The sequence below is a fragment of the Neoarius graeffei genome, chromosome 23, assembly GCF_027579695.1.
Source record: "Neoarius graeffei isolate fNeoGra1 chromosome 23, fNeoGra1.pri, whole genome shotgun sequence".
Taxonomy (NCBI): Eukaryota; Metazoa; Chordata; class Actinopteri; order Siluriformes; family Ariidae; genus Neoarius; species Neoarius graeffei.
The window spans coordinates 48,159,290-48,186,448 of NC_083591.1; the positions used below are offsets into that span (position 1 = coordinate 48,159,290).

The 27,159-nt window shown below is 42.0% G+C and overlaps 1 protein-coding gene across 1 annotated transcript in view; it reads left to right on the plus strand.

Annotated features, from left to right (window-relative positions):
• The window catches only part of arhgap45a (Rho GTPase activating protein 45a), an 81,636-nt gene that overhangs the window by 36,556 nt on the left and 17,921 nt on the right, over positions 1-27,159 (plus strand). The window contains exons 6-16 of the mRNA XM_060906300.1: positions 1,357-1,432; positions 1,523-1,657; positions 1,819-1,880; positions 3,419-3,529; positions 3,654-3,734; positions 3,950-4,129; positions 14,242-14,379; positions 17,105-17,295; positions 20,292-20,413; positions 20,509-20,607; positions 23,615-23,713. Of these exons, the coding sequence (XP_060762283.1) occupies positions 1,357-1,432; positions 1,523-1,657; positions 1,819-1,880; positions 3,419-3,529; positions 3,654-3,734; positions 3,950-4,129; positions 14,242-14,379; positions 17,105-17,295; positions 20,292-20,413; positions 20,509-20,607; positions 23,615-23,713 (1,294 nt within the window). The remainder of the gene's footprint in view (positions 1-1,356; positions 1,433-1,522; positions 1,658-1,818; positions 1,881-3,418; positions 3,530-3,653; positions 3,735-3,949; positions 4,130-14,241; positions 14,380-17,104; positions 17,296-20,291; positions 20,414-20,508; positions 20,608-23,614; positions 23,714-27,159) is intronic.

Below are 27,159 nucleotides of genomic sequence, written 5' to 3' on the forward strand. Positions count from 1 at the left end.
AACCGGAGCACCCGGAGGAAACCCACGCGGACACGGGGAGAACATGCAAACTCCGCACAGAAAGGCCCTCATCAGCCGCTGGGCTCAAACACGGACCTTCTTGCTGTGAGGCAACAGTGCTAACCACTACACCACCGTGCCACCTCAGAAAGCACAACTTTATTCATCACACAGTTGTGAAATTCCTCTCTGCATTTAACCCATCTGAAGCAGTGAACACACACATGCACGCACACACGTGAGCAATGAGCGTGCACACACACCCAGAGCAGTGGGCAGCCATGCTAACAGCACCCGGGGAGCAGTTAGGAGTTCGGTGCCTCGCCCAAGGCCGTCCCATATTAACCTAACCGCATGTCTTTGGACTGTGGGGGAAACCGGAGCACCCACAGGAAACCCACACAGACACGGGGAGAACATGCAAACTCCACACAGAAAGCCCCTCGCCAGCCACTGGGTTCGAACCCAGGACCTTCTTGCTGTGAGGCGACCGTGCTAACCACTACACCACTGCTTTACATCTTTTAATGTAAAGCACTTTGAGCTGCAGTCTCTGTATGAAAAGTACTATATAAATAAAATGTATTGTTATTATTATTGGGCGGCACGGTGGTGTAGTGGTTAGCGCTGTCGCCTCACAGCAAGAAGGTCCGGGTTCGAGCCCCGGGGCCCCGCGAGGGCCTTTCTGTGCGGAGTTTGCATGTTCTCCCCGTGTCCGTGTGGGTTTCCTCCGGGTGCTCCGGTTTCCCCCACAGTCCAAAGACATGCAGGTTAGGTTAACTGGTGGCTCTAAATTGACCGTAGGTGTGAATGTGAGTGTGAATGGTTGTCTGTGTCTATGTGTCAGCCCTGTGATGACCTGGCGACTTGTCCAGGGTGTACCCCGCCTTTCGCCCGTAGTCAGCTGGGATAGGCTCCAGCTTGCCTGCGACCCTGTAGAAGGATAAAGCGGCTAGAGATAATGAGATGAGATGAGATTATTATTATTATTATTATTATTATTATTAACGCTTCCTCAATAACCCCAAGAGTTCAAAAAACAAGTTAGTTAATAAATCATAAATGACTTGTGCTTAATGAAACTTTAGGGCCCCAATAAATAATTTGAAATGACTCACTGCACATATTTGAATAATGAGCCTAATATTTCAATAGTTAAGGTTTATTTGTTAAAAAAAAATGGTAGTGTGGGGTCTGTGAAATTAATTTATATTTATTTATTATTTATAAAGGGATACCTGGGTAAGATTGTAATAATGATTAACAAACAATATTTTGTGTAGCTCTAGTATAATGACGTGTGTGTGTGTGTGTGTGTGTGTGTGTGTGTGTGTGTGTGTGTGTGTGTGGGAACAGTCTATGGAGAACCTGCACGGACTGCCGATGGGACAGGGTGTGGAAGGAGGAAGCCGATGCGACCATGAGGACTGTCGTGAGTATTGAATTGACACCCCCCCCCTCTCTCTCTCTCCATACCATATATTCACCTTCATCTGTGTGTGTGTGTGTGTGTGTGTGTCAGTGATGAGCCCTGAGCAGGTAGATATCCTGCTGCAGCACAGTGAAGGAGGAGTGGATTCAGCTCTGAGCTACGCAAAGGCCATCGCCAAGTACATGAAAGACATCATAAGCTACGTGGACAAGCGCATTGCACTCGGTACCTCGACACACAGACACTTCACAAGCGTCCGTCCTTTTGTATTCTTTCACTCTGTTTTGGTCTCTTTGTCTTGAAGCGCACAGATGGGAATTGAAATACATTAGTAACACAGATAGTTTTGTAAAACGTTCTGATTTTTTTTCTTTTTTGGACGTTAGAGATGGAGTTCGCTAAAGGTATACAGAGGCTGTATCACTCAAGCAAGCAGAGCTTCACACAGGTAGAGGATGGACACGCACGTGTGTGTGTTTAACCCTTTGATGCAAAACATATGCACACCCCTTCTAATGCACAGCATGGGTCAAAAATGACCCGCATTCATTTTCCAGGTTATTTCATGCTGACTGAGTTTTTCTTTGCTCTATCTTTTGAAATCAGTTTATTTTATGATTGAATATTCCAAGTATTCTTTAAATATCTTGTTTTTAATTACCACAAATCATTGATTTAATTTTTTCTTTCCTACTTTATGAACAAAAATATTTTTTATATTACTACACATGGGTCATCCAAGTGTGATTTAAAATTAAATGTCTTAATACTATAATAATAATTTGTTTCAAGTAATTACTTTAGCAGTGAATGCGGCCAGTTATTTATTTATTAACTATGTAGTTAGCGAAGCCAACTACAATAAAATTAGCTAACTAAAGTAGAATATGTCAACAGCTCGGTAGCTAATAGTAATTACTTGTAACTTTCTGACAAGTAATCGACTCACTCTCAAGGGAACCTAAACATAATCCATTTTTTTCTAAGGTAACGTTAGAGCAATTGAAAAACATTACTTACATGTATTAGATGGGCAAAGGGCGCCGTGCTGAGCTGTGAAATGTCTGACACAAGCACAATTCACAGTTCCCACCAAACGCTGGAGTAAATGCATGCGGGTCGGTTCTGACCCATGTGTGTAAACTCGATGTAGAATTACAAAAGCTGTGCTTGTTCATAACTTAAGAAAGGAAAAATAAAAACTAGACAGGGACACTCTAACGAGTGCAAACCCCGCCTTTTCCCTATTAAAATACATTGGGTGAAAATTTCGAAGTTCTGCCATGACCTTGACCTTTGACCTCCAAAATTTAATGGTTTCCTTCCTGGGTGATTGGCAACACGTACAAAATTTGGTCCAAATCGATCCATTGGTTCTTGAGATATCTTGCAGACACACAGACAGACAGACAGACAGATACACACGCACACAGACTGACGCAGGTGAAAATAATAACCCCTCCGACTACTGTCGGCGGGGTTAATGATGATTTGTGCTAAACAAAAACAAGATATTTACTGCATATTTGGAAAAGTAAATGACAAAATGAATTTATTTCAAAAGTCTATCATAGAAACACTCAGCCGTACATGAAATAACCTGGAAAATGAACACAGGTCGTTTTTGACCCATGTTGTGCATTAGAAGGGTTTAGTGATACAAAAAGGGTTTTTATTCAAAAAGTAAGAAATGAAAAAATAAAATAAGGCTGTATGATGATCAAAAGCAAGTTAATTGAGGAATACCTTGAATACTGAATGATGGAATTAATTTATTGCAAAGATATAGAAGATAAAAACTCAGCCGGGTCACTTTTGACCCATGTTTTGCATCAAAGGGTTAAATCCATTTACTATGCAAGATTGCTTTTATGAGTGTTTTGCTATTTTGAAAAGTAAGCCTTTTATTTGAAAAAAAAAAGTCTTTATTGCATTTTATATTGTTGCTTCTCTCTCTCTCTCTCTCTCTCTCTCTTTCTTTCTCAGACGCCCATGCCTTTGCTGTCGCTCTATTCTCTGGCTCTGGAGCAGGACTTGGAGCAGAGTACGGGTGTGCAGCTGTCCATCAACTCTGTCCTCACACACTCCTTTCTCCAGGTAACACTCACTAATACTAGTTGCTACAAAAGTGCATCCCTGATCTTTAATAATGTCCATTCAACACGTCTATAAGTCAAAAAAAAAAAATCTCATTTTCTTCTCTGCCCCTAAACTACTTCAGCCTCTAATGCAGCGTAAACAGGAACATGAGAAGAAGCGTCGAGAGATTAAAGAGCAGTGGCAGAGGGCCAAGAGGAAGCTGGTATGCAGCCTCGATCGCACACATTCTCTGCCGTTTGACATGATCTGCTTCAGAAGAGTTTATTCAGACATAGTTACATTTAATAATGCATGGGTCTGGATAGTTTCATACAAGTACAAGTGCACGTCCTTGAAAAATTGTGTAAAAAGTGCAGTGTGTTGTGTTAATATGAGACGAATACGCGACACTGTGTGTGTTTGTCGGTGTACGTGCAGGCAGATGCCGAGAACAACCTGCGTAAGGCGCGCCAGTGGTACCTGACCCGCTGTGAGGAGTACGAAAAGGCACGGCTCGTGGCCAATAAGGTAGAGGAAGAACACAGCGGAGCAGGAAGTGGCCCCACCCAGAAGACTCTGGACAAGAAGAGACGACATGAGGAGGAAGCTCGCAACAAGGTCAGTTCCTGTTCCAGACAGGAAATGACTCAACACCACAGATTCACAGCTTGTAGAACAAATTGTGACTTGTCTACACCTCACCTTAGCTGTGTCAGTGGTTGGTGAATGATGCAAAAGTGTTGCAACAGTAAATCGTGATATGAGGTCTTCACCTGCAGTGAAAATTTCCACTCACATGTACAGTGGTGCTTGAAAGTTTGTGAACCCTTTAGAATGTTCTATATTTCTGCATAAATAGGACCTAAAACATCATCAGATTTTCACAAGTAGAAAAAGAGAACCCAGTTAAACAAATGAGACAAAAATATTATACTTGGTCATTTATTTATTGAGGAAAATGATCCAATATTACATATCTGTGAGTGGCAAAAGTATGTGAACCTCTAGGATGAGCAGTTAATTTGAAGGTGAAATTAGAGTCAGGTGTTTTCAATCAATGGGATGACAATCAGGTGTGAGTGGGCACCCTGTTTTATTTAAAGAACAGGGATCTATCAAAGTCTGATCTTCACAACACATGTTTGTGGAAGTGTATCATGGCACGAACAAAGGAGATTTCTGAGGACCTCAGAAAAAGTGTTGTTGATGCTCATCAGGCTGGAAAAGGTTACAAAACCATCTCTAAAGATGGAGTGGTCTCTAAGGAGTGGTCGACCAACAAAGATCACTCCAAGGCCTCTCTCACATTGGCTAATGTTAATGTTCATGAGTCCACCATCAGGAGAACACTGAACAACAATGGTGTGCATGGCAGGGTTGCAAGGAGAAAGCCACTGCTCTCCAAAAAGAACATTGCTGCTCGTCTGCAGTTTGCTAAAGATCACGTGGACAAGCCAGAAGGCTATTGGAAAAATGTTTTGTGGACGGATGTGACCAAAATAGAACTTTTTGGTTTAAATGAGAAGCGTTATGTTTGGAGAAAGGAAAACACTGCATTCCAGCATAAGAACCTTATCCCATCTGTGAAACATGGTGGTGGTAGTATCATGGTTTGGGCCTGTTTTGCTGCATCTGGGCCAGGACGGCTTGCCATCATTGATGGAACAATGAATTCTGAATCATACCAGCAAATTCTAAAGGAAAATGCCAGGACATCTGTCCATGAACTGAATCTCAAGAGAAGGTGGGTCATGAAGCAAGACAACGACCCTAAGCACACAAGTCGTTCTACCAAAGAATGGTTAAAGAAGAATAAAGTTCATGTTTTGGAATGGCCAAGTCAAAGTCCTGACCTTAATCCAATCGAAGTGTTGTGGAAGGATATGATATGAGGTCTTCACCTGCAGTGAAAATTTCCACTCACATGTACAGTGGTGCTTGAAAGTTTGTGAACCCTTTAGAATGTTCTATATTTCTGCATAAATATGACCTAAAACATCATCACATTTTCACACAAGTCCTAAAAGTAGATAAAGAGAACCCAGTTAAACAAATGAGACTAAAATATTATACTTGGTCATTTATTTATTGAGGAAAATGATCCAATATTACATATCTGTGAGTGGCAAAAGTATGTGAACCTTTGCTTTCAGTATCTGGTGTGACCCCCTTGTGCAGCAATAACTGCAACTAAACGTTTGCGGTAACTGTTGATCAGTCCTGCACACCGGCTTGGAGGAATTTTAGCCCATTCCTCCGTACAGAACAGCTTCAACTCTGGGATGTCGGTGGGTTTCCTCACATGAACTGCTCGCTTCAGGTCCTTCCACAACACTTTGATTGGATTAAGGTCAGGACTTTGACTTGGCCATTCCAAAATATTAACTTTATTCTTCTTTAACCATTCTTTGGTAGAACGACTTGTGTGCTTAGGGTCGTTGTCTTGCTGCATGACCCACCTTCTCTTGAGATTCAGTTCATGGACAGATGTCCTGACATTTTCCTTTCGAATTCGCTGGTATAATTCAGAATTCATTGTTCCATCAATGATGGCAAGCCGTCCTGGCCCAGATGCAGCAAAACAGGCCCAAACCATGATACTACCACCACCATGTTTCACAAATGGGATAAGGTTCTTATGCTGGAATGCAGTGTTTTCCTTTCTCCAAACATAACGCTTCTCATTTAAACCAAAAAGTTCTATTTTGGTCTCATCCGTCCACAAAACATTTTTCCAATAGCCTTCTGGCTTGTCCACATGATCTTCAGCAAACTGCAGAGGAGAAGCAATGTTCTTTTTGGAGAGCAATGGCTTTCTCCTTGCAACCCTGCCATGCACACCATTGTTGTTCAGTGTTCTCCTGATGGTGGACTCATGAACATTAACATTAGCCAATGTGAGAGAGGCCTGCAGTTGCTTAGACATTACCCTGGGGTCCTCTGTGACCTTGCTGACAATTACATGCCTTGCTCTTGGAGTGATCTTTGTTGGTCGCCCACTCCTGGGGAGGGTAACAATGGTCTTGAATTTCCTCCATTTGTACACAATCTGTCTGACTGTGGATTGGTGGAGTCTAAACTCTTTAGAGATGGTTTAGTCACCTTTTCCAGCCTGATGAGCATCAACAACGCTTTTTCTGAGGTCCTCAGAAATCTCCTTTGTTCGTGCCATGATACACTTCCACAAACATGTGTTGTGAAGATCAGACTTTGATAGATCCCTGTTCTTTAAATAAAACAGGGTGCCCACTCACACCTGATTGTCGTCCCATTGATTGAAAACACCTGACTCTAATTTCACCTTCAAATCCGAGAGGTTCACATACTTTTGCCACTCACAGATATGTAACATTGGATCATTTTCCTCAATAAATAAATTACCAAGTATAATATTTTTGTCTCATTTGTTTAACTGGGTTCTCTTTATCTACTTTTAGGACTTGTGTGAAAATCTGATGATGTTTTAGGTCCTATTTATGCAGAAATATAGAACATTCTAAAGGGTTCACAAACTTTCAAGCACCACTGTAAGAAGCAGACTGGTAGAGTCATGTGTGGTGTGTGAAGCTGGTAAGAATAGTCACAGTGATCCTGCAAAGGGTAAAATAATTAAATAAGGAGTGTTCTTGTTCAACTTCTGTCCAGAAAAGCCAGAAAGCAGAGCATTCACTTGTCTGATTCTATATTATTCACAGAGGTGGACAAAGGACCCAACTTCATTACTTCAGTCAAAGTACAGATCCCACTGGTCAAATGTTACTCCGATACAAGTGAAAGTTGTCCAGTCAAACTTTTACTTAAGTTAAAGTACTGAAGTACTTGCATTTAAAAATACTTAAGTATTAAAAGTACATTTTCTGTCAACGCATTGTTGTATTATTGCCACAACGCTTACAAAACCTAATGCCGTTACCAAACACAGAAATGCGAATTCACAAAATGAACGCATGCTGTGCCATCATGGTGGTTTAACGTTAAGCTAGCTAGTCAGTGAAGCTCCACCTGACATGCTAGCAAACTCTTTTCAAACTCGAAATCATATTGGGTAGCTCACGCTACTAGAAATGAGAGATTTCTACATTCTGTTTATTTGGCAAGATTATGCTGAAACGTATTTCTGAAAGGACTTCAGATAAGTTAACATTATTCATGTTAGCATAACTCCATTTTTACATGCTAACTAACAGTGTCCAAGTTAACTAACTATGTGTAAACGTTAGCCGTGGACAAGACGACAGCAACTTTAGAAAGTCATGTGACTAACCAGACTGCATAGCTATTGCAACGTTATCGCTAGCTCTAAAAGCACAGACAACTTCACTGCAAGCTTTCTCTTGGAATAAAACCCTTACATACCTCAATAATGCTTCTGCAGGTTGGGCGGCGAGTTTTTGTAGGCCGTGATGTGGTTCATTTATGGCAAACATTTAAAATGAAACTTATCTTTAATCCTTTCAGAAAACTCAATCATGGGTTCTGGGTAAAGCCATGAGCGCGTGCATTCTCCAGAAGATCCGCCTCCTTTCATTCTACCATCAACTGATCGTGCTCAAATAACGCTGTTGAGAAATAATTGAACTTGATTTTATACAGTCTATGGACGTGACGTGACCCTCGTGATTACTGACAGACTGTCTCAGTGTCACCTGCGAAAAACCCCAATCACGTTTTAGAAAAGAAAAGAAAAAACATCCACTTTCAAAGCCGCTTCATAGTAACGAGTAACGAGGACCTTGATAGAAATGTAGTGGAGTGAAAAGTACAATATTTGTCTTTCAGATGTAGTGAAGTTAAAGTCATAAGTTTAAAAAAAAATTAAAAATATTTAAGTAAAGTACAGATACTCAAAAAGTGTACTTAAGTACAGTACTCAAGTAAATGTACTTCGTTACTGTCCACCTCTGATTATTCACTGTACATTATTCAGTAAATACAGTAAGACTGATGGGAAGAGTGTGTGTTTACAAGAGTGAGGATTGTTAGCCTCGACATGTCAGTGGGTGGAAGGATTCTAAATGGTTGCGCAAGCGTTACATAACCCAAATATTTATACCCACAAGGTTTCATCAAGATTCAGGCCAGTAGGAGCAAGTCCGAGTGCTGTATAAGATGATTTAGCTTTTGTCTGATTCTTTACTGAGTAATGGAGCTGAACAGCTTGAAAACGTGAAAAAAAAAAGTAAATACAAGACGTAAGTCAAGAAAAATGTCAGATATAGAGTACATTTAAAGGTAAAGTAGAGTATAATAAAGCATTTAACCCTGTTATCACTTCCATTGTAGCAAATATAAACAGTTTCCTCACCAGCCGCTATTTTTTGTCCCCCGCTGGCCGAAAGGCCCAAAGGAGGATTGTGTCGTGGCGATTTCCATCCATCCGTCCGTCTGTCCGTCCAACCATCCCGGGAAGGGTGCTCACTTTCTGAAATCAACTCCTCTCACAATTTTTGGTGGAATTTCACGAAACTTGGCAGGATTCTTTATTATATGTCGGCAATACACATATTGTAATTGCGTTAAATTCGGTCGCATTTTACCAGAGTTACAGCCCTTGATTAACAAAATTATACTTTGACAATTTCATGAGAGTGTGTTTTCCTTCTGACATCAACTCCTCTCACAATTTTAGGAGGAATTTCACGAAATTTGGCATAAGTCCTTGTTATATGTCGGTAGTACACAGATTGTTATTTTGTTCAATTCAGTTGCATTTTACCAGAGTTACAGCCCTTGATTAACAACCTTGTACTTCGACAATTTCATGAAAGTGTGCTCGCGTTCTGACATCAACTCCTCTCACGATTTTAGGAGGAGTCTCATGAAACTTGGCAGGATTCTTTGTTTTATGTCGGCAATACACATATTGTAATTTCGTTCAATTCGGTCGCATTTTACCAGAGTTACAGCCCCTGATTAACAAAATTATACTTTGACAATTTCATGAGAGTGTGTTTTCCTTCTGACATCAACTCCTCTCACAATTTTAGGAGGAATTTCACGAAACTTTGCAGAAGTCCTTGTTATATGTCGGTAGTACACAGATTGTTATTTTGTTCAATTCGGTTGCATTTTACCAGAGTTACAGCCCTTGATTAACAACCTTGTACTTTGACAATTTCATGAGAGTGTGCTCGCCTTCTGACATCAACTCCTCTCACGATTTTAGGAGAAGTCTCATGAAACTTGGCAGGATTCTTTGTTTTATGTCGGTAATACACATATTGTAATTCCGTTCAATTCGGTCGCATTTTACCAGAGTTACAGCCCTTGATTAACAAAATTATACTTTGACAATTTCATGAGAGTGTGTTTTCCTTCTGACATCAGCTCCTCTCACAATTTTAGGAGGAATTTCACGAAACTTTGCAGAAGTCCTTGTTATATGTCGGTAGTACACAGATTGTTATTTTGTTCAATTCGGTTGCATTTTACCAGAGTTACAGCCCTTGATTAACAACCTTGTACTTTGACAATTTCATGAGAGTGTGCTCGCCTTCTGACATCAACTCCTCTCACAATTTTAGGAGGAGTCTCATGAAACTTGGCAGGATTCTTTGTTTTATGTCGGCAATACACATATTGTAATTTCGTTCAATTCGGTCGCATTTTACCAGAGTTACAGCCCTTGATTAACAAAATTATACTTTGACAATTTCATGAAGGTGTGCTTGTCTTCTGACATCAACTCCTCTCACGATTTTTGGATGAATTTCTCGAAGCTCGGCAAAAGGCCTTGTTATATGACGGTAATGCGCATATTGCGATTTAATTTCGTTTGTGAAAATTTTCCCAGAGTTTTGACCCTTGATTATATAACTTGTACTTTGACAATTTCATGAGGGTGTACGTTCTTCTGAAATCAACCCCTCTCACAATTTGTGGAGGAATTTCACCAAACTTGGCAAAAGGCTTTGTTATATGACAGTTATACACGTATTGAAATTTCGTTTAATTTGAGCAAATTTTACCAGTTATGCTCTTGATTATTAACAAACTTGTACTTTGGCAATTTCATCAAGGTGTGCTTGCTTTCTGAAATTGACTTCCCTCATAACTTTTAACTCCTGCTGGCTGAAAGTCCCAAAGGGGGATTATGTCATGGCGATGTCCGTCCATCCATCCTTCCTGGGAAGGGTACTCACCTTCTGAAATCAGCTCCTCTCAATTTTTGGAGGAGTTTCACGAAACTTGACAGGATTCTTTGTTATATGTCGGCAATACACATACTGCAATTTCGTTCAGTTCAGTCGTAATTTACCAGAGTTATGACACAGTTGCCCGCGGGGGATATTGTGCTCTCAGAGCACTCTTGTCTTTCTCTTGAAGTAAATAAAACAGAATGGCACAGATGGATCTCAGATGCTATCGAGAAATAAGAAGCTCTTCTGTCCAAAACCCTGACACTATTGAACAGTGGACTCCAAGGGCATTTCTAGCTATTCAAAAGACCAGGGGCTAAGTCAAGTTTTCCTGGGGTTTGTATTTTTAAGGGAGATTGGCATCGATAGGTTGGAGAGGTTATATCTAACTTTACAAGAAATATTAGCCCCCCCCCCCCCCCCCACACACACACACACACACATTCAAAGGTTATAGCATCTTTATTACTGTTTTTTGCACTGCTATTTTTAAATGTCTGTACTTCACGTCGACAGTTTCTGTCTCCTTATTATTAAGTTATTATCGTCATCAACACCCATAATGTCTCAGGAAACTGAGGCACGGGTCAATTAACTATTAAATATCACTAGTAAAATTGATCATCAGTTTAATAAAAATATATCACTTCTCACTCACATGTCTCTCCTTTCGGACCACGGAGACAAATTCTGGCCTTTGCTATTATATTACAACATTCAAAATCCCAGGTGACGTCCCAGCTCACAAGACTATGATCAAATAAATATGTCTTCCAAGTTTCTCACACACACACACACACACACACACACACACACACACACACACACACACACACAAAAAAAAAAAAAAATACCATTTTCTCGAATGCCTCCAGGCTCAGTTGTCTGCAGCAGCTCATTTGTGGTGTCTGGACAACACACATTTATGTTGACGTTAATATTTCATGGCAAAAAAAAAGCCCCTATTTTATCCCTCTATGTGACTAATATGCCAAAGGCTGGCTTTGGTACGGTCGGCTGGCTGGCTCTGCGTAGGCTACATGTCGCATTAAAATATATGATTAAATTATTTCAGGGCAGCTATTGGTGTCTATATGAACACAAATTGTTGTTGGCGTGTTAAATAAGCTTAGTCGGAGCAAATAGACCCCCACTGTAGATATTCTTTAAACCATTCGAACTTTTGAGCTCGCCTGGCTCACTAATCATACCAACCCTACACTGTAAATTCAACATTACCAGGCTACACAGAGCGGCTTTTGTGCATCAACATAATTCGACAGGTTACACTGTTGATACAGTCCATATCAGAAGTGGACAAAGGACCCAACTTCATTACTTCAGTCAAAGTACAGATCCCACTGGTCAAATGTTACTCCGATACAAGTGAAAGTTGTCCAGTCAAATTTTTACTGAAGTTAAAGTACTGAAGTACTTGCTTTTAAAAATACTGAAGTATTAAAAGTACATTTTCTGTCAACGCATTGTTGTATTATTGCCACAACGCTTACAAAACCTAACGCCGTTACCAAAGACAGAAATGTGAATTCACAAAATGAACGCATGCTGTGCCATCATGATGGTTTAACGTTAAGCTAGCTAGTCAGTGAAACTCCGCCCGACATGCTACGGTAGCAAATTCTTTTCAAACTTGAAATTATATTAGATAGCTAACGCTACGAGAAAAGAAAGATTTCTACATTCTGTTTATTTGCCAAGATTATGCTAAAACATATTTCTGAAAGGACTTCAGATAAGTTAGCATTATTCATGTTAGCGTAACGCCGTTTTTACATGCTAACTAACAGTGTCCAAGTTAACTAGCTGTGTTTAAACGTTAGCCGTGGACAAGGCTACGGTAACTTGGCGGGCAAATCCACAGAAAGTCATGTGACTAACCAGGCTGCATAGCTATTGCAACGTCATTGCTAGCTCTGAAAGGACAGACAACTTCGTTGCAAGCTTTCTCTTGGAATAAACCGTTTATATACCTCAATATGCTTCTGCAGGTTGGACGGCGAGTTTTTGTAGGCCGTGATGTGGTTCATTTACGGCAAACAAAGCAAATATTTAAAACGAAACGTATCTTTAATCCTTTCAGAAAACTGAAACATGGGTTCTGGGTAAAGCCATGAGCGCGTGCATTCCCCAGAAGATCCGCCTCCTTTCATTCTACCATCAACTGATCGTGTTCAAATAACGCTGTTGAGAAATAATTGAACTTGATTTTATACAGTCTATGGATGTGACGTGACCCTCGTGATCACTGATAGACTGTCTCAGTGTCGCCTGCGAAAAACCCCAATCACGTTTTAGAAAAGAAAAGACAAAACATCCACTTTCAAAGCCGCTTCATAGTAACGAGTAACGAGGACCTTGATAGAAATGTGGAGTGAAAAGTACGATATTTGTCTTTCAAACGTAGTGAAGTTAAAGTCATCTTCTAACCAGTTCTGAATGTTCTTCTGTTGGCAGTTATCAAAATTTTGAATGTGCGCTGTGCAGCGCTCAATTATGTCCCCCCCATCACCGCTTCCCCCATGTTCCCCCCTCCGTCTTCAGACGCTGCAAGTCAAGTTCTGATCTGTTTTAGTCAGTTGTTTTCTACTAATCTCTTACTTATTTTGAGGGTGAAAATACCCGAGGCTACAGCCCTGAGTGATAGGGCCTAACAACCATACATGTCAACCTTTGGTCAATCAAACCTGTATAACCAACCTCCAAAATCCATATTTCCCTTATAAAATCCTTATAAGATGCAAATGAAAATAATTTACCTAAAATTTGAATGATAATTAACAATGATATATCCAAGTTACTTTTTATTCAATATTAATAACAATAAACCTTCAGAATGAATACAAAGCTCCAATGTTTGACAAAAACACAAAGTGTCACTCTAATGTTCTGAATTGTACTCCATGACAGCTTTTTTAGCGCTCCGCACCAATACCTCACGAGGCTGCATGTCACAGCAAGTGTCTGTGTTGATCTTGCCGGAGTGCCCATTCAGAATCTTTTCAGTTGCTAGTGAAAGTCGCTCAGGTGGAAATACGCTTTTCAAACAAAATGTTACTTCCCGGTTGGCGGGATTCTCGCAATGCGGTGTGCGCATGATCAAAAGTGGAATGAAGTCTCGCTACCACAAGATAACGCGCGATTTCATAAGACTCTTTACTGGCTGTCTGTGGTGTACAGTACGATTGTAAATGTTATGCGCGCTTTTATCATCATGGGAATTGATTATAGCTCTAAATAAATATTGAATTTTTTTTTTTAAGAATCCGTATAACTTTATTTGTACGCCCATATACTACGTTTATTGAATCAAATCCGTATAAAATACGGACATTCCGTATAGGTTGACATGTATGAACAACACCACTGGTGGACTCCTTTTTTCTTCTTCTTCTTTCTTCTTCTTCTTCTTCTTCTCCTTTTATTTTTAGCTTATATATGTAGATCGTCTGCCATACAATGAACGAGTTGTTACTATAGAAACTATCATGAGTGCTGCTGTTTATAGAAAATGAATCTGACCTTCTGACCAATCAGAATCAGCACTGTGGCATAAAATTGTGTGCTTCCCAGGCCGAGGAGGCTGAGGCCACATACCGCACGTGCATTGCCGATGCCACCACTCAGCAGCAGGAGCTGGAGGATGTGAAGGTGAACGTGCTGAAACAGATCCAGGATGTCATCAGACAGAGTGATCAGATAATGCGTGCAGTGAGTCTTCACCCTGCACACACACACACACACACACACACACACACCTCCTTTGGGGCTTCCTACACAAAAAGCCACACTCGACACAAGCAGCAATGTGTTATTACAGGGTCTTGCAAAAGTATTCATCCCCCTTGGTGTTTGTCCTGTTTTGTCGCATTACAAGCTGGAATTAAAATGGATTTTTGGAGGGTTAGCACCATTTGATTTACACAACATGCCTACCACTTTAAAGGTGCACACTGTATTTTTTTATTGTGACACAAACAATAATTAAGATGAAAAAAAACCACAGAAATCTGGAGTGTGCATAGGTATTCACCTGCCAAAGTCAATACTTTGTCGAGCCACCTTTTGCTACAATTACAAAAGCAAGTCTCTTGAGGTATGTCTCTATTAGCTTAGCACATCTAGCCACTGGGATTTTTGCCCATTCTTCAAGGCAAAACTGCTCCAACTCCTTTAAATTAGATGGGTTGGCATAGATGGGGTGGTGGCAGCATCATGCTGTGGGGATGTTTTTCATCTGCAGGGACAGGAAAGCTGGTCAGGACTGAAGGAAAGATAGATGGCACTAAATACAGGGCAATTCTGGAGGAAAACCTGTTTGAGTCAGCCAGAGGTTTGAGACTGGGACGAAGGTTCACGTTCTAGCAGGACCATAGACGTCGCCAGACCCATTTTAGGGTAGCTCCAGCCACCCTATCTTATGGCAAAGCCACCCTATATTTTTTGCCCTTTTTAAAATTATTTATATTTTTATTTTTTTTCCCAAAAAAAACAAAGGCAGTAAAGCACTGAACATGAGCCATCAAGAACGCAAGTTAATCCGAACAACAGTTTCTGCTTGCTTATTTATTGTTTAATGCAATATTATTAATATCGTTATGATTCCTCCTCATTGGCTCTGTGTCAAGCGTCACATCGAGTGGTAGGCTAGTAGGACTTAAAAAACTACGCGGGCATTCTGCAGCAGGCGCGGTGCGGGCTTCCATTGAGTTGGGTTTGCAGAGAGTCAGAATTCTATGCTTTCATTTGCAGACACACACGGTGAGATTGTAATTTGATGTCAGTGGTTTGCATTTGCTTAACTTTACCTAGGCTATATTGAGTCTTCTGTAGAATGTTTACATGATGATTTGTGAAGCACTTGCCCTCTTCAGTTTGCGCAGGAATGCATGACACCTACCATTGTTTTTTTCACATTTTTGTAGTTTAGCTGGTGAAGTTGCTTCAGCAAGCAATTAAATGATGAAAGCAATTTTAAAATAGAATAGAAATGGTGGGAAGTGTGTCCCCAAGGTGTGATGCTCTTGAAATAATGAATTGATTGACAGCCTTAGTAGGTGCTCTGAAAAATGTTCGGCGCGCGCTGCGCGCGCACAATACCTTTTCTCCTCTGGGTGCTAAGCTACCCCTGTCTCTCAAACCTAGTGACGTCCCTGAGCAGGACAATGACCCTAAACATACTGCTAAAGCTACACTGGAGTGGTTTAAAGGAAAACATTTAAATGTCTTGGAATGGCCTAATCAAAGCCCAGACCTCAATCCAATTGAGAATCTGTGGTATAACTTGAAGATTGCTGCGCACCAACGCAACCCATCTAACTTGAAGGAGTTGGAGAAGTTTTGCCTTGAGGAACGGGCAACAATCCCAGTGGCTAGATGTGCTAAGCTAATAGAGACACATACCCCAAAAGACTTGCAGCTGTAATTGCAGCAAAAGGTGGCTCAATAAAGTATTGACGTTGGGGGGAGGGGTGAATATCTATGCACACTCCAAAAATCCATTTTAATTCGCTTTGTTAGTTATGGCCGGGTTTTTACCCGAACTGATAATCGCATCGTCAGTTTTTCTTTGGCTAATCAGACACATGGTACGCCACCACACTTGCTGGAGCAGTTAGGGATTAGGTGCCTTACTCAAGGGCTCTTGAGCCAGTCCTACTGGTTCAGGGAATCAAACCAGCAACCTTTGGGTCCCAAAGCTGTTTCTCGAACCATTTGGTCATGACTTCCCCTACTGCCATTTTAATTCCAGCTTGTAATGTGACAAAACAGTCCTTCACATTATAAAAATGTCGTAACTGCTGTATGAAACAACTGCAGCACAAAGTTTGTATGGTGTGGTCAGGTGAGTCATGTAAATCCAGCATGGTAGTCATTCGGGGCAACCCAAATATCATTGCCAAAATTCCATTCGGGGGAGAGATGGCAACAGGCTCACGCGATCCATAACTGTAAGATAGGAAAAACTTGAAATTACAAAACAAGGCACAGGAAATAAGCAGACTAATGAAGGTGCGACACAGAGCAAGTAAATACAGTCAGGTAACACACCTCACCACAGGAGCAGACATAGGACTAGAGCAGAAACAAAAGCACGTGACGTAAACCCTACATAAAAGCAGTGCTGGTCAGGCTGAGAAAGGCAATACTTCGCAACTTTAGACTCACAAAAGAAGGAAAATGTATCTAGAGCGAGGTTAAGTCATAATAACCACCATGTTTCATATATGAAGGAATATATGGATTAGTTTCCCATGCATTAAGCACAAGCCTAGACTAAATATGATTTTGAATGCTGACACTGTGATTTAGCACAAGACCAGACTTGATCAGTGTCTCATAATCTGGCCGTCTATTAATCTGATGAATCACTTGATGTCTAGATGAGTTTGAGACACTCTAATTGTGAGCCTCTGACTGTCTTTCCCATTATCAGTGCACAATATCGTACTACCAGATCCTGCACATGCAGACTGCAGCGCTGCCCGTGCACTACCAGACACTGTGTGAGAGCTGTAAGCTGTACGACCCGGGTCAGCAGTACGCTGCACACGTCAAAAACCTGCAGCTCAGCAGGGAGCGCGTCACCGTGTTCCAGTTCGAGCCGTACTCCGCCTCAGGCACACAGTGAGTTACTCCTTCATCAGAGAATGCCTTATTACAGGGTGCTTCCATGCTTCATTGTGCAAGGTGTGGCTGGCTGCGATGAAGATGATGTTCGCCACTGTCATTTAACAAAATAACACCCAGAATGTACTGTAGAGGAGAATTAAAGGTTTTGAAAACTAATAACCAGCATGCAGGATCTCTATTGCTGGGTTTCACGTGACGCCACAGCCGCCTCATTAGTTATTCAGAACTTTAGCTGGTGGTCTACCAAAGCTCAGTTGACAAAGCGTTTGTACGGAGAAGGTGCATTGCTCGCATGAAAAATGCCTTACGCTTGCGTTGTTTTAGGTTGTTCGAATTGATCAAACCGTGAAACTGATAAAAGTTTCTTCAGGGTTCCCCGTGAACTAATAAAAAAGGGTCAACGAACATAGGATTTCACAAAAAGACGTTGAGAAAGGTGGCTTTCGAACCTCTCACTGAAATCGAAAGGAGCCGAGTCGAAGCACGCTCGAGTTTGCAGTGATCGCTTGGTGAAAGGTTTGTATTTCAGGACATCTCAGCAAATGTCCTTAGTGTTTTCCAAGTACTTTTCTTGCTATGTGTCGTTATTTTTATGGTACTTTTTTAGTCACGAAGCGCTAAAGTCCCCAGCTATTTCTTTGTTTACTCCTCACAAAGTCCATATGCATGAAGGTCATGACAAAATTCTTCCCCAGCCGTACGGTTACAATGCGCCGTGATCACTTCTCCGTCTTGTTTAACTAAGATCCAGGTCTTTAAAGAGGTTTCTGATGATCTTTGTGAATGATTTACCTGAGAGATAAGAACCAACTGTTGTTTGTTTACACTTCAACTTGCAGCGCTTCGTTGTAAAGACGCGAACAAAAAGCTTAAAAAAACACACATACTTACACGGGCAAAAACAATACAGGATTCATTGGGCAGCTACTTGATAGCGAGGTCCTTTACCCAGCCATGTACAAAAAAGTTGTAAGCCTCCGTACTCTTCCATGCTTTCATCTGTTTTGCGGTGTAGAAGGATGTTTGCAACACCAGATAGTTTGAGATGTCGGGGAACTCGACTGAAGGGTAGATTTCGGGATCGTATGACACATCCTTCTTTCCCAGACTGTAGGGGTCGATTCCATTGCACATAGCAATCTTCTGAATAGATCTAAAGCCAGCAGTGGCTTCTAGATTACGAGCATACTCTGATAAGTTATCGCTAGTTGTTTACACTACAGCAGCCGTTTAGACCACCAGCTATTTCACTTCCGGTAAAACCGCTCAGAAAAGTCACGTGACTGAAACCCAGCAATACTGCATCTATATGATGTTAAGCAGATAAATTTTGTTCTTGAATTGTGGCTTCATTTGTTTAAGCAAATATCATGGAATCTTCATGTTTTTAGTCATGTTTTTTAAAGCAAAAATATATAACTACATACAGTACAGACAGAGGTGGACAAAGGACCCAACTTCATTACTTAAGTCAAAGTACAGATCCCACTGGTCAAATGTTACTCCGATACAAGTGAAAGTTGTCCAGTCAAATTTTTACTGAAGTTAAAGTACTGAAGTACTTGCTTTTAAAAATACTTAAGTGTTAAAAGTACATTTTCTGTCAACGCATTGTTGTATTATTGCCACAACACTTACAAAACCTAACGCCGTTACCAAAGACAGAAATGTGAGTTCACAAAATGAACGCATGCTGTGACATCATGATGGTTTAACGTTAAGCTAGCTAGTCAGTGAAGCTCCGCCTGAAATGCTAGCAAACTCTTTTCAAACTCAAAATCATATTGGGTAGCTAACGCTACTAGAAAAGAAAGATTTCTACATTCTGTTTATTTGGCAAGATTATGCTGAAACATATTTCTGAAAGGACTTCAGATAAGTTAATGTTATTCATGTTAGTGTAACTCCGTTTTTACATGCTAACTAACAGTGTCCAGGTTAACTAGCTATGTGTTATCGTTAGCCGTGGACAAGACGACAGCAACTTGGTGGGCAAATCCATAGAAAGTCATGTGACTAACCAGACTGCATAGCTATTGCAACGTTATCGCTAGCTCTAAAAGCACAGACAACTTCACTGCAAGCTTTCTCTTGGAATAAAACGTTTACATCCCTCGACATGCTCCCGCAGGTCGGACGGCGAGTTTTTGTAGGCCGTGATGTAGTTCGTTTTTAGCAAACAAAGCAAGCATTTAAAACGTATCTTTAATCCTTTCAGAAAACTGAATCATGGGTTCTGGGTAAAGCCATGAGCGCGTGCATTCCCCAGAAGATCCGCCTCCTTTCATTCTACCATCAACTGATCGTGTTAAATAACGCTGCTGAGAAATAATTGAACTTGATTTTATACAGTTTATAGATGTGACGTGACCCTCGTGATTACTGATAGGCTGTCTCAGTGTCGCCTGCGAAAAAACCCAATCACGTTTTAGAAACGAAAAGAAAAAACATCCACTTTCAAAGCCGCTTCATAGTAACGAGTAACGAGGACCTTGATAGAAATGTAGTGGAGTGAAAAGTACAATATTTGTCTTTCAAACGGAGTGAAGTTAAAATCAGAAGTTTCCAAAAATAAAAATAAAAAATACTCAAGTAAAGTACAGATACTCAAAAAGTGTACTTAAGTACAGTACTCAAGTAAATGTACTTCATTACTGTCCACCTCTGCGTACAGAGACGAATGACCGAAACAGGATAAATATGGAGTAATAAAAATAAAAGATTCAATGATTCACAGAAAAAGAAAAGGGAAAAAAAATCCCACAAAAATAGCAGGTTGATGGTGTGTAAGTATTAAAACACAACATGGTGTATTGTTGTAGGAGATGATCAAGAATGGGAAGTGTGATTCATCCCAACATGAATCAGAGTTACTGTTAAAACCTCACAGTTAATTAGTTTCCAATAACAGCAAGTCGCAACAATGATAGGTTTCATAAGAGCGAAGTATCTGTAATACTGTGTTACATACAGTGTTTTGGTCTGTTTAGTCATCCTGCTCGCACACGTCATGACAGCATCACCGACGACCAGCAGCATGGCAACACCGAGACCCCACACACCAACGAACTGGTGGCGTCTTCAGAAGGGGGCGTGGTCAAGGCCAGAAGAGGTCATTCTGTTTTACTAATGCATGTCACAGAATTCACCTTGATGCTTTATTTCGATTTTTATAGTGTTATGTTTGTTTGCTTTTTTCTTTTGCAGATCGAGCTCAGCAGGCACATAAATCCTGGCCCTCCACTATGAGTGACACCGACAGTGTAGGAGGAGGAAGTGGACTGGGTTCTCCTTCCACCAGCTCAGGTACCAGCTGTAGTACGAATCAGGCGCAGTTCACTGAGCTCTACGTAAAAATCTGGAGAGCTCATAGCCCATCCCCTGCTGTAGAGATGAGTAAAGCCATCTGGCCGCCATCTTACTGTACCACTCACATCACATGTATTTGGCTTAGGTGTTAAACCGTCATATCTGATCAAAGTTGCCCCAAGAAAAGTATCTCCTGACTTTTTTTTCCTTTTATTACCTCCTCTTATTTTCTCAACTTCACCCACATTCCTTACAGGGGTTTTTTTGCGCTCCCGTTCATTGTTGTTTTTTTCCCTTTTCCAGTTCAGTCTCTGATCATTTTTTTAACAGCTTTTTTGCTACTAATAATTATTTTTACAGAGATTATTTCAGTTTTTCTTTGTACAGGAAATCATATATTGGACGCCGTCCGGGAAATAAGCTGTTGACCGGGAAACCCTGATTTAAGAGTCTCATCTCATTATCTCTAGCCGCTTTATCCTGTTCTACAGGGTCGCAGGCAAGCTGGAGCCTATCCCAGCTGACTACGGGTGAAAGGCGGGGTACACCCTGGACAAGTCGCCAGGTCATCACAGGGCTGACACATAGACACAGACAACCATTCACACTCACATTCACACCTACGGTCAATTTAGAGTCACCAGTTAACCTAACCTGCATGTCTTTGGACTGTGGGGGAAACCGGAGCACCCGGAGGAAACCCACGCAGACACAGGGAGAACATGCAAACTCCGCACAGAAAGGCCCTCGCCGGCCGCAGGGCTCGAACCCGGACCTTCTTGCTGTGAGGCGACAATGCTAACCACTACACCACCGTGCCTGATTTAAGAGTACTTATCAATATACTTGCACTCAATTTAAACTGGCGTTAAAACAGACAATCATGCCCATTTTGTCAATTTGTGCAAGTGGGTGTGATATGTAGATGATCTACATTGTCAATTGTGCTCAGCTTTGGGTAAATGGAAAAACTCATGACCAAACTAGAACAATAACATCTCTCTTTTTTTTTTGCATCCCTCACTGCCATTTCTGCCTCAGGGTCTGGTCCTTCTTTCGTTCCGGCTACTGAGGCTAATTTACTCCGTTCATTTTTCTTTTTGAATTTGAGCCATTGAACTTGAGCTCTCACATTCAATATCAAACATGTCTAGACTTTGGCGCTGATCTCGTCTGGGACATTTCTATCAAAAACCTGACACAGTCACAGAGTTCATCACAGATATCAATGTCGGATTTTCGGCAAAAACAGATGAGATGATGAGACACATTTTCTGTTGTTATTTTTTTTCTTTCACTTTTGCAAAACTTCATAAAATGCCATATGGGGTCCATGCAAAAGGTGCTGTACACACAGGTGTAAAAATGATCACGTACTTGATCATACCCAGGGTTGTAGTACTTGAGTCCATTACTCGGACTCGAGTCTGACTCGTGCCCTAATTTTAAGGACTCGTGACTTGACGAGCACTGATGACTTGGACTCGTGCATTAACTGTATTCGAACTCATAAATGGAGACGAGGACTCTGATTTTTTCTTTATTTTTTTGGTAACATGCCATAATAATCTGGCATAAGATATTTATATCTACATTCATTTTGTACTAATTTTGTGTAAGAGTGTCACACCTGCACGCCTTGGCGCGTGCACCAGATAGACTTTCAGGCGCGTTCTGGATAGCATGTATGCCAAGCGGACTCTCGCGCGCGCACCATAAACGACTCGCGCCTGCACAGGATTAAGGCACAAACAGTGTGCCGAGATAAAAACTGTGAAAACACACTTACTTTGCGAAGTATTGAGTTGCATTGCTGACACATTACCGAGCCTTATTTTCTTGTTTGGTTTCCTGATCCCTGATTTCCTGTTTCTCGTCTTTGATTCTGCCGAGTCTACGATAGCCTGTTTGTGCCTCGCTTGACCTATTGCCTGTTTCACTGTTTTACGATTTTGCCTGCCGTTCTGGATTATGTCTTCACTTGTATTAATAAACACACCTTCTGCACTTCCATCCGTCTCCCAACCATCTCTGACAGAATACTTCACACTCCCTGATAAAGAGAAGCACATTCACCTGTTCATACGGCATGTTCAGGAACAAACTCATGTTAATGGCATTGAAACAGCCACCGTCAAATGGTGCAGTTGGAGTTTTGGACTCGACTCGGACTTGACTCTAATTTTTTTTGAATGACTCGACTCGGGGCGGCACGGTGGTGTAGTGGTTAGCGCTGTCGCCTCACAGCAAGAAGGTCCGGGTTCGAGCCCCGTGGCCGGCGAGGGCCTTTCTGTGCGGAGTTTGCATGTTGTCCCCGTGTCCGCGTGGGTTTCCTCCGGGTGCTCCGGTTTCCCCCACAGTCCAAAGACATGCAGGTTAGGTTAACTGGTGACTCTAAATTGACCGTAGGTGTGAATGTGAGTGTGAATGGTTGTCTGTGTCTATGTGTCGGCCCTGTGATGATCTGGCGACTTGTCCAGGGTGTACCCCGCCTTTCGCCCGTAGTCAGCTGGGATAGGCTCCAGCTTGCCTGCGACCCTGTAGAACAGGATAAAGCGGCTACAGATAATGAGATGAGGGGGCAGATGAGATGACTCGACTTGGACTTGAACACTGGGGACTCTAGACTGGACTCGGACTCGAGGTTTAGTGACTCAACTACAACACTGACACTATCAATACTCACAGGTGAAATATCCATCTACAACCTTTGACTTGACGGTTTGTACAGTTCACTGCTGCACATGCAGGCATTTTTCTTGTAAATTTTCTCACCAACTACATAAATAACTTGTCCAGTTTTGTATAGCTTCTAGTAGCCTAAATGACCGTTCCGCTCCGTGATGCAAGTGGTAAGATGGCGGCCAGCTGACTTCACTCTGACGAGCCTATGAGCTCTCCAGATTTTTACATAGAGCTTAGTAAACTGCGCAGTCTGTATAGGTAGAAGAGGAGACAACATAAGAGACATACACACGGTCTAATGCAGTGTGTGCTTTTCCAGGAGATGTCTCAAAGGCTCCGAGACCGGTGTCAGCTGGAACCTTGTCTTCCAATGAGGACCCAGATGAGCAAGATGGCAATGTAACATCTTTTGAACAAAGTAAGTATTTAACACTCGCACACTATCTAAATATAGTTTTAAATTTGTGGGCGTATCCTATGAGTTGGTTACTCAGAATACACAGCAATCATCTACTTTCTAATCAAAGTCCTTCCCACACCATGTTGCGCCAATCTCTATAGCCCTCGGCCTCTCACATAGCTAGGGTTATAGTGGGGGGCTAGTCCTCTGGTAACCGCGAGAGTTTGACTCCCCACTCACATCTGTATTGCAGCGTGCCTTGCCAGACAGCAGTAGGTACCATTTTTATGATAGTCTTTGGTATGACCCGACCGTGAGTAGAACTTGCAATCTCCCGATCAAGAGGTGGACACGCTAACCACTAGGCCAACTTGCTGTAATCATTTACTTTACCCCCTGAAAAATGGGAGATGAGGCAATTGAGAGGTGAATGATTGACACTTGAGTAAGTGTTTTGAACTCTATGATATTAACTGACCCCCTGGAAGCCCCTCCCCCTTCTACACCCTTCTACCCATTTAATTTTTTTTTTTATTATACCAACAAAACAAAGACAACAGACAGTGATTTATACAGTATCGGTTATTTGTAGTATACACACCGTACCAGTGAAAAGTTTGTATACTCCTATTCATTCATAGGTTTTTCTGTATTTTGACCATTTTCTACACTGCAGAGTACTACTGAAGACACCAAAACTCTGAAACAACATATGGAGCTATGTGACAAACAAAAAGTGGTTTTTAAAAAAATAATAATAATTTTAGATTCTTCAAAGTGGGGGCGGCACGGTGGTGTAGTGGTTAGCGCTGTCGCCTCACAGCAAGAAGGTCCGGGTTTGAGCCCCGTGGCCGGCGAGGGCCTTTCTGTGCGGAGTTTGCATGTTCTCCCCGTGTCCACGTGGGTTTCCTCCGGGTGCTCCGGTTTCCCCCACAGTCCAAAGACATGCAGGTTAGGTTAACTGGTGACTCTAAATTGACCGTAGGTGTGAATGTGAGTGTGAATGGTTGTCTGTGTCTATGTGTCAGCCCTGTGATGACCTGGCGACTTGTCCAGGGTGTACCCCGCCTTTCGCCCGTAGTCAGCTGGGATAGGCTCCAGCTTGCCTGCGACCCTGTAGAACAGAATAAAGCGGCTACAGATAATGAGATGAGAATGGGAGAGATTCTTCAAAGTAGCCACCGTTTATCCACCCCCCTTTTCCCCCCTTTCCTTTCTCCTTTTTTTCCTTCTTCCCCTCCCTCCCCAACGCACAGGCTACAGGAATGACAGACCGTACAAGAAATAAGGGGATATAAAAAAAATCAGAACAACAGAAATAATAGAAATAAAAAAGATCAATGACAAAAAAAGACAAAAAAATGGGAAGGATAAACCAAAAACAGATTTAAAAATCACAAAAACAAACAAACAAAAACCCTTGTAATACTTATACAGTGGTCATGATGGAAAATGAAAGCGAGCGAGAGAGAGAGAGAGAGAGAGAGAGAAACCCCCCATCATCCCCCAGCCACTGGTGAAGCAGGCAGGTGCCCGATGCAGACATGGCAACCACCGATGGGCACATATCACCATACCCAGCACCCCAGACATACCAATGTTAATACCCATTTAATTAAATATATCAATAAATAAATACCCATTTAATGTTAGTAATCACTCATCTCCTCTCCGATTTTCCTCCTGAAAAGATGCGCCAAAGCAGCCTCCTTGTTTTCTGTAAATAGAGATTGTTTGTTTGTCATTATTAGTATGAAATAAGGGGCGGCACGGTGGTGTAGTGGTTAGCGCTGTCGCCTCACAGCAAGAAGGTCCGGGTTCGAGCCCCGTGGCCGGCGAGGGCCTTTCTGTGCGGAGTTTGCATGTTCTCCCCGTGTCCGCGTGGGTTTCCTCCGGGTGCTCCGGTTTCCCCCACAGTCCAAAGACATGCAGGTTAGGTTAACTGGTGACTCTAAATTGACCGTAGGTGTGAATGTGAGTGTGAATGGTTGTCTGTGTCTATGTGTCAGCCCTGTGATGACCTGGCGACTTGTCCAGGGTGTACCCCGCCTTTCACCCGTAGTCAGCTGGGATAGGCTCCAGCTTGCCTGCGACCCTGTAGAACAGGATAAAGCGGCTAGAGATAATGAGATGAGTATGAAATAAAATCGTTTAGTGCATGTTCATCTTGGCAAAGATTAGAGAAGTATATAGTTAAAATCAGGTATATTTATTAGGGATTACCAGAGGACTGGCCCCTAGCTGTATAGGTGAGAGGCCGAGGGCTACGGAAACAGAGATTGGTGCCGCACCCATACGCCTCAAATTGCTGGTTAGTACTGGGACAGGAGACTGCCTGGGAAGACCAGTTCCTGGCATGGAAGGGACTTTGGTATCTATTAGGAATGCCTAATAAAAGAATGAGAAGTTGATTAGAAGATAACAGTTGACTTCAATGATAGACTTCCATTATAAGTGAGTTTAAAGTCACTTATAAGAAGTTAATCCTGTTAGGGGATTAAAGTTTTCAGGGAAAGCCATGACCTAATGGTTAGAGAAGCAGCTTTGGGATCAAAACATTGCTGGTTTGATTCCCTGGACCAGCAGGAATGGCTTGAGCAAGGCACCGATCCACCAAGCTGCTCTGGGTATGTCATACATCACTCTGGCTAAGCGTGTCAGCTTGAATGCCTGTAATGTAATCCAACGTTGGAGCAAAACCAACTCCCTTTACATATTTACTTTCCCAAATGTTTAATGAAAGCTAGGCTGAGATTGAAGCACTTCTGCGTTTCATTTATTATGTATCGGTAAGGGCGGCACGGTGGTGTAGTGGTTAGCGCTGTCGCCTCACAGTGAGAAGGTCCTGGGTTCGAGCCCCGGGTCCGGCGAGGGCCTTTCTGTGTGGAGTTTGCATGTTCTCCCCGTGTCCGCATGGGTTTCCCCCGGGTGCTCTGGTTTCCCCCACAGTCCAAAGACATGCGGGTTAGGTTAACTGGTGACTCTAAATTGACCGTAGGTGTGAATGTGAGTGTCTGTGTCTATGTGTCAGCCCTGTGATGACCTGGCGACTTGTCCAGGGTGTACCCCGCCTTTCGCCCGTAGTCAGCTGGGATAGGCTCCAGCTTGCCTGCGACCCTGTAGAAGGATGAAGCGGCTAGAGATAATGAGATGAGATGAGATGTATCGGTAACACATCATCACAAATTCGTCACCCTGCCCTGGGATAATAATACGCTCTGATAATTACACACATGCTATTGATCTGGTAGATAAAGATCATACTGAAGAAAATGTTTGAGTATTCTGTTTCTGTTGCTATAACTGACATTAAAGATGGTATGAATAAGCTCTAATGGTACCTATGAACCAGTCAGCATTGCAATTATTTAAAGTAATACATTAACCATGAGGCCATGACATTGTAGAGAAGCAGCTTTGGGACCAAAAGGTTGCTGGTTCGATTCCCCGGACCAGCAGGAATG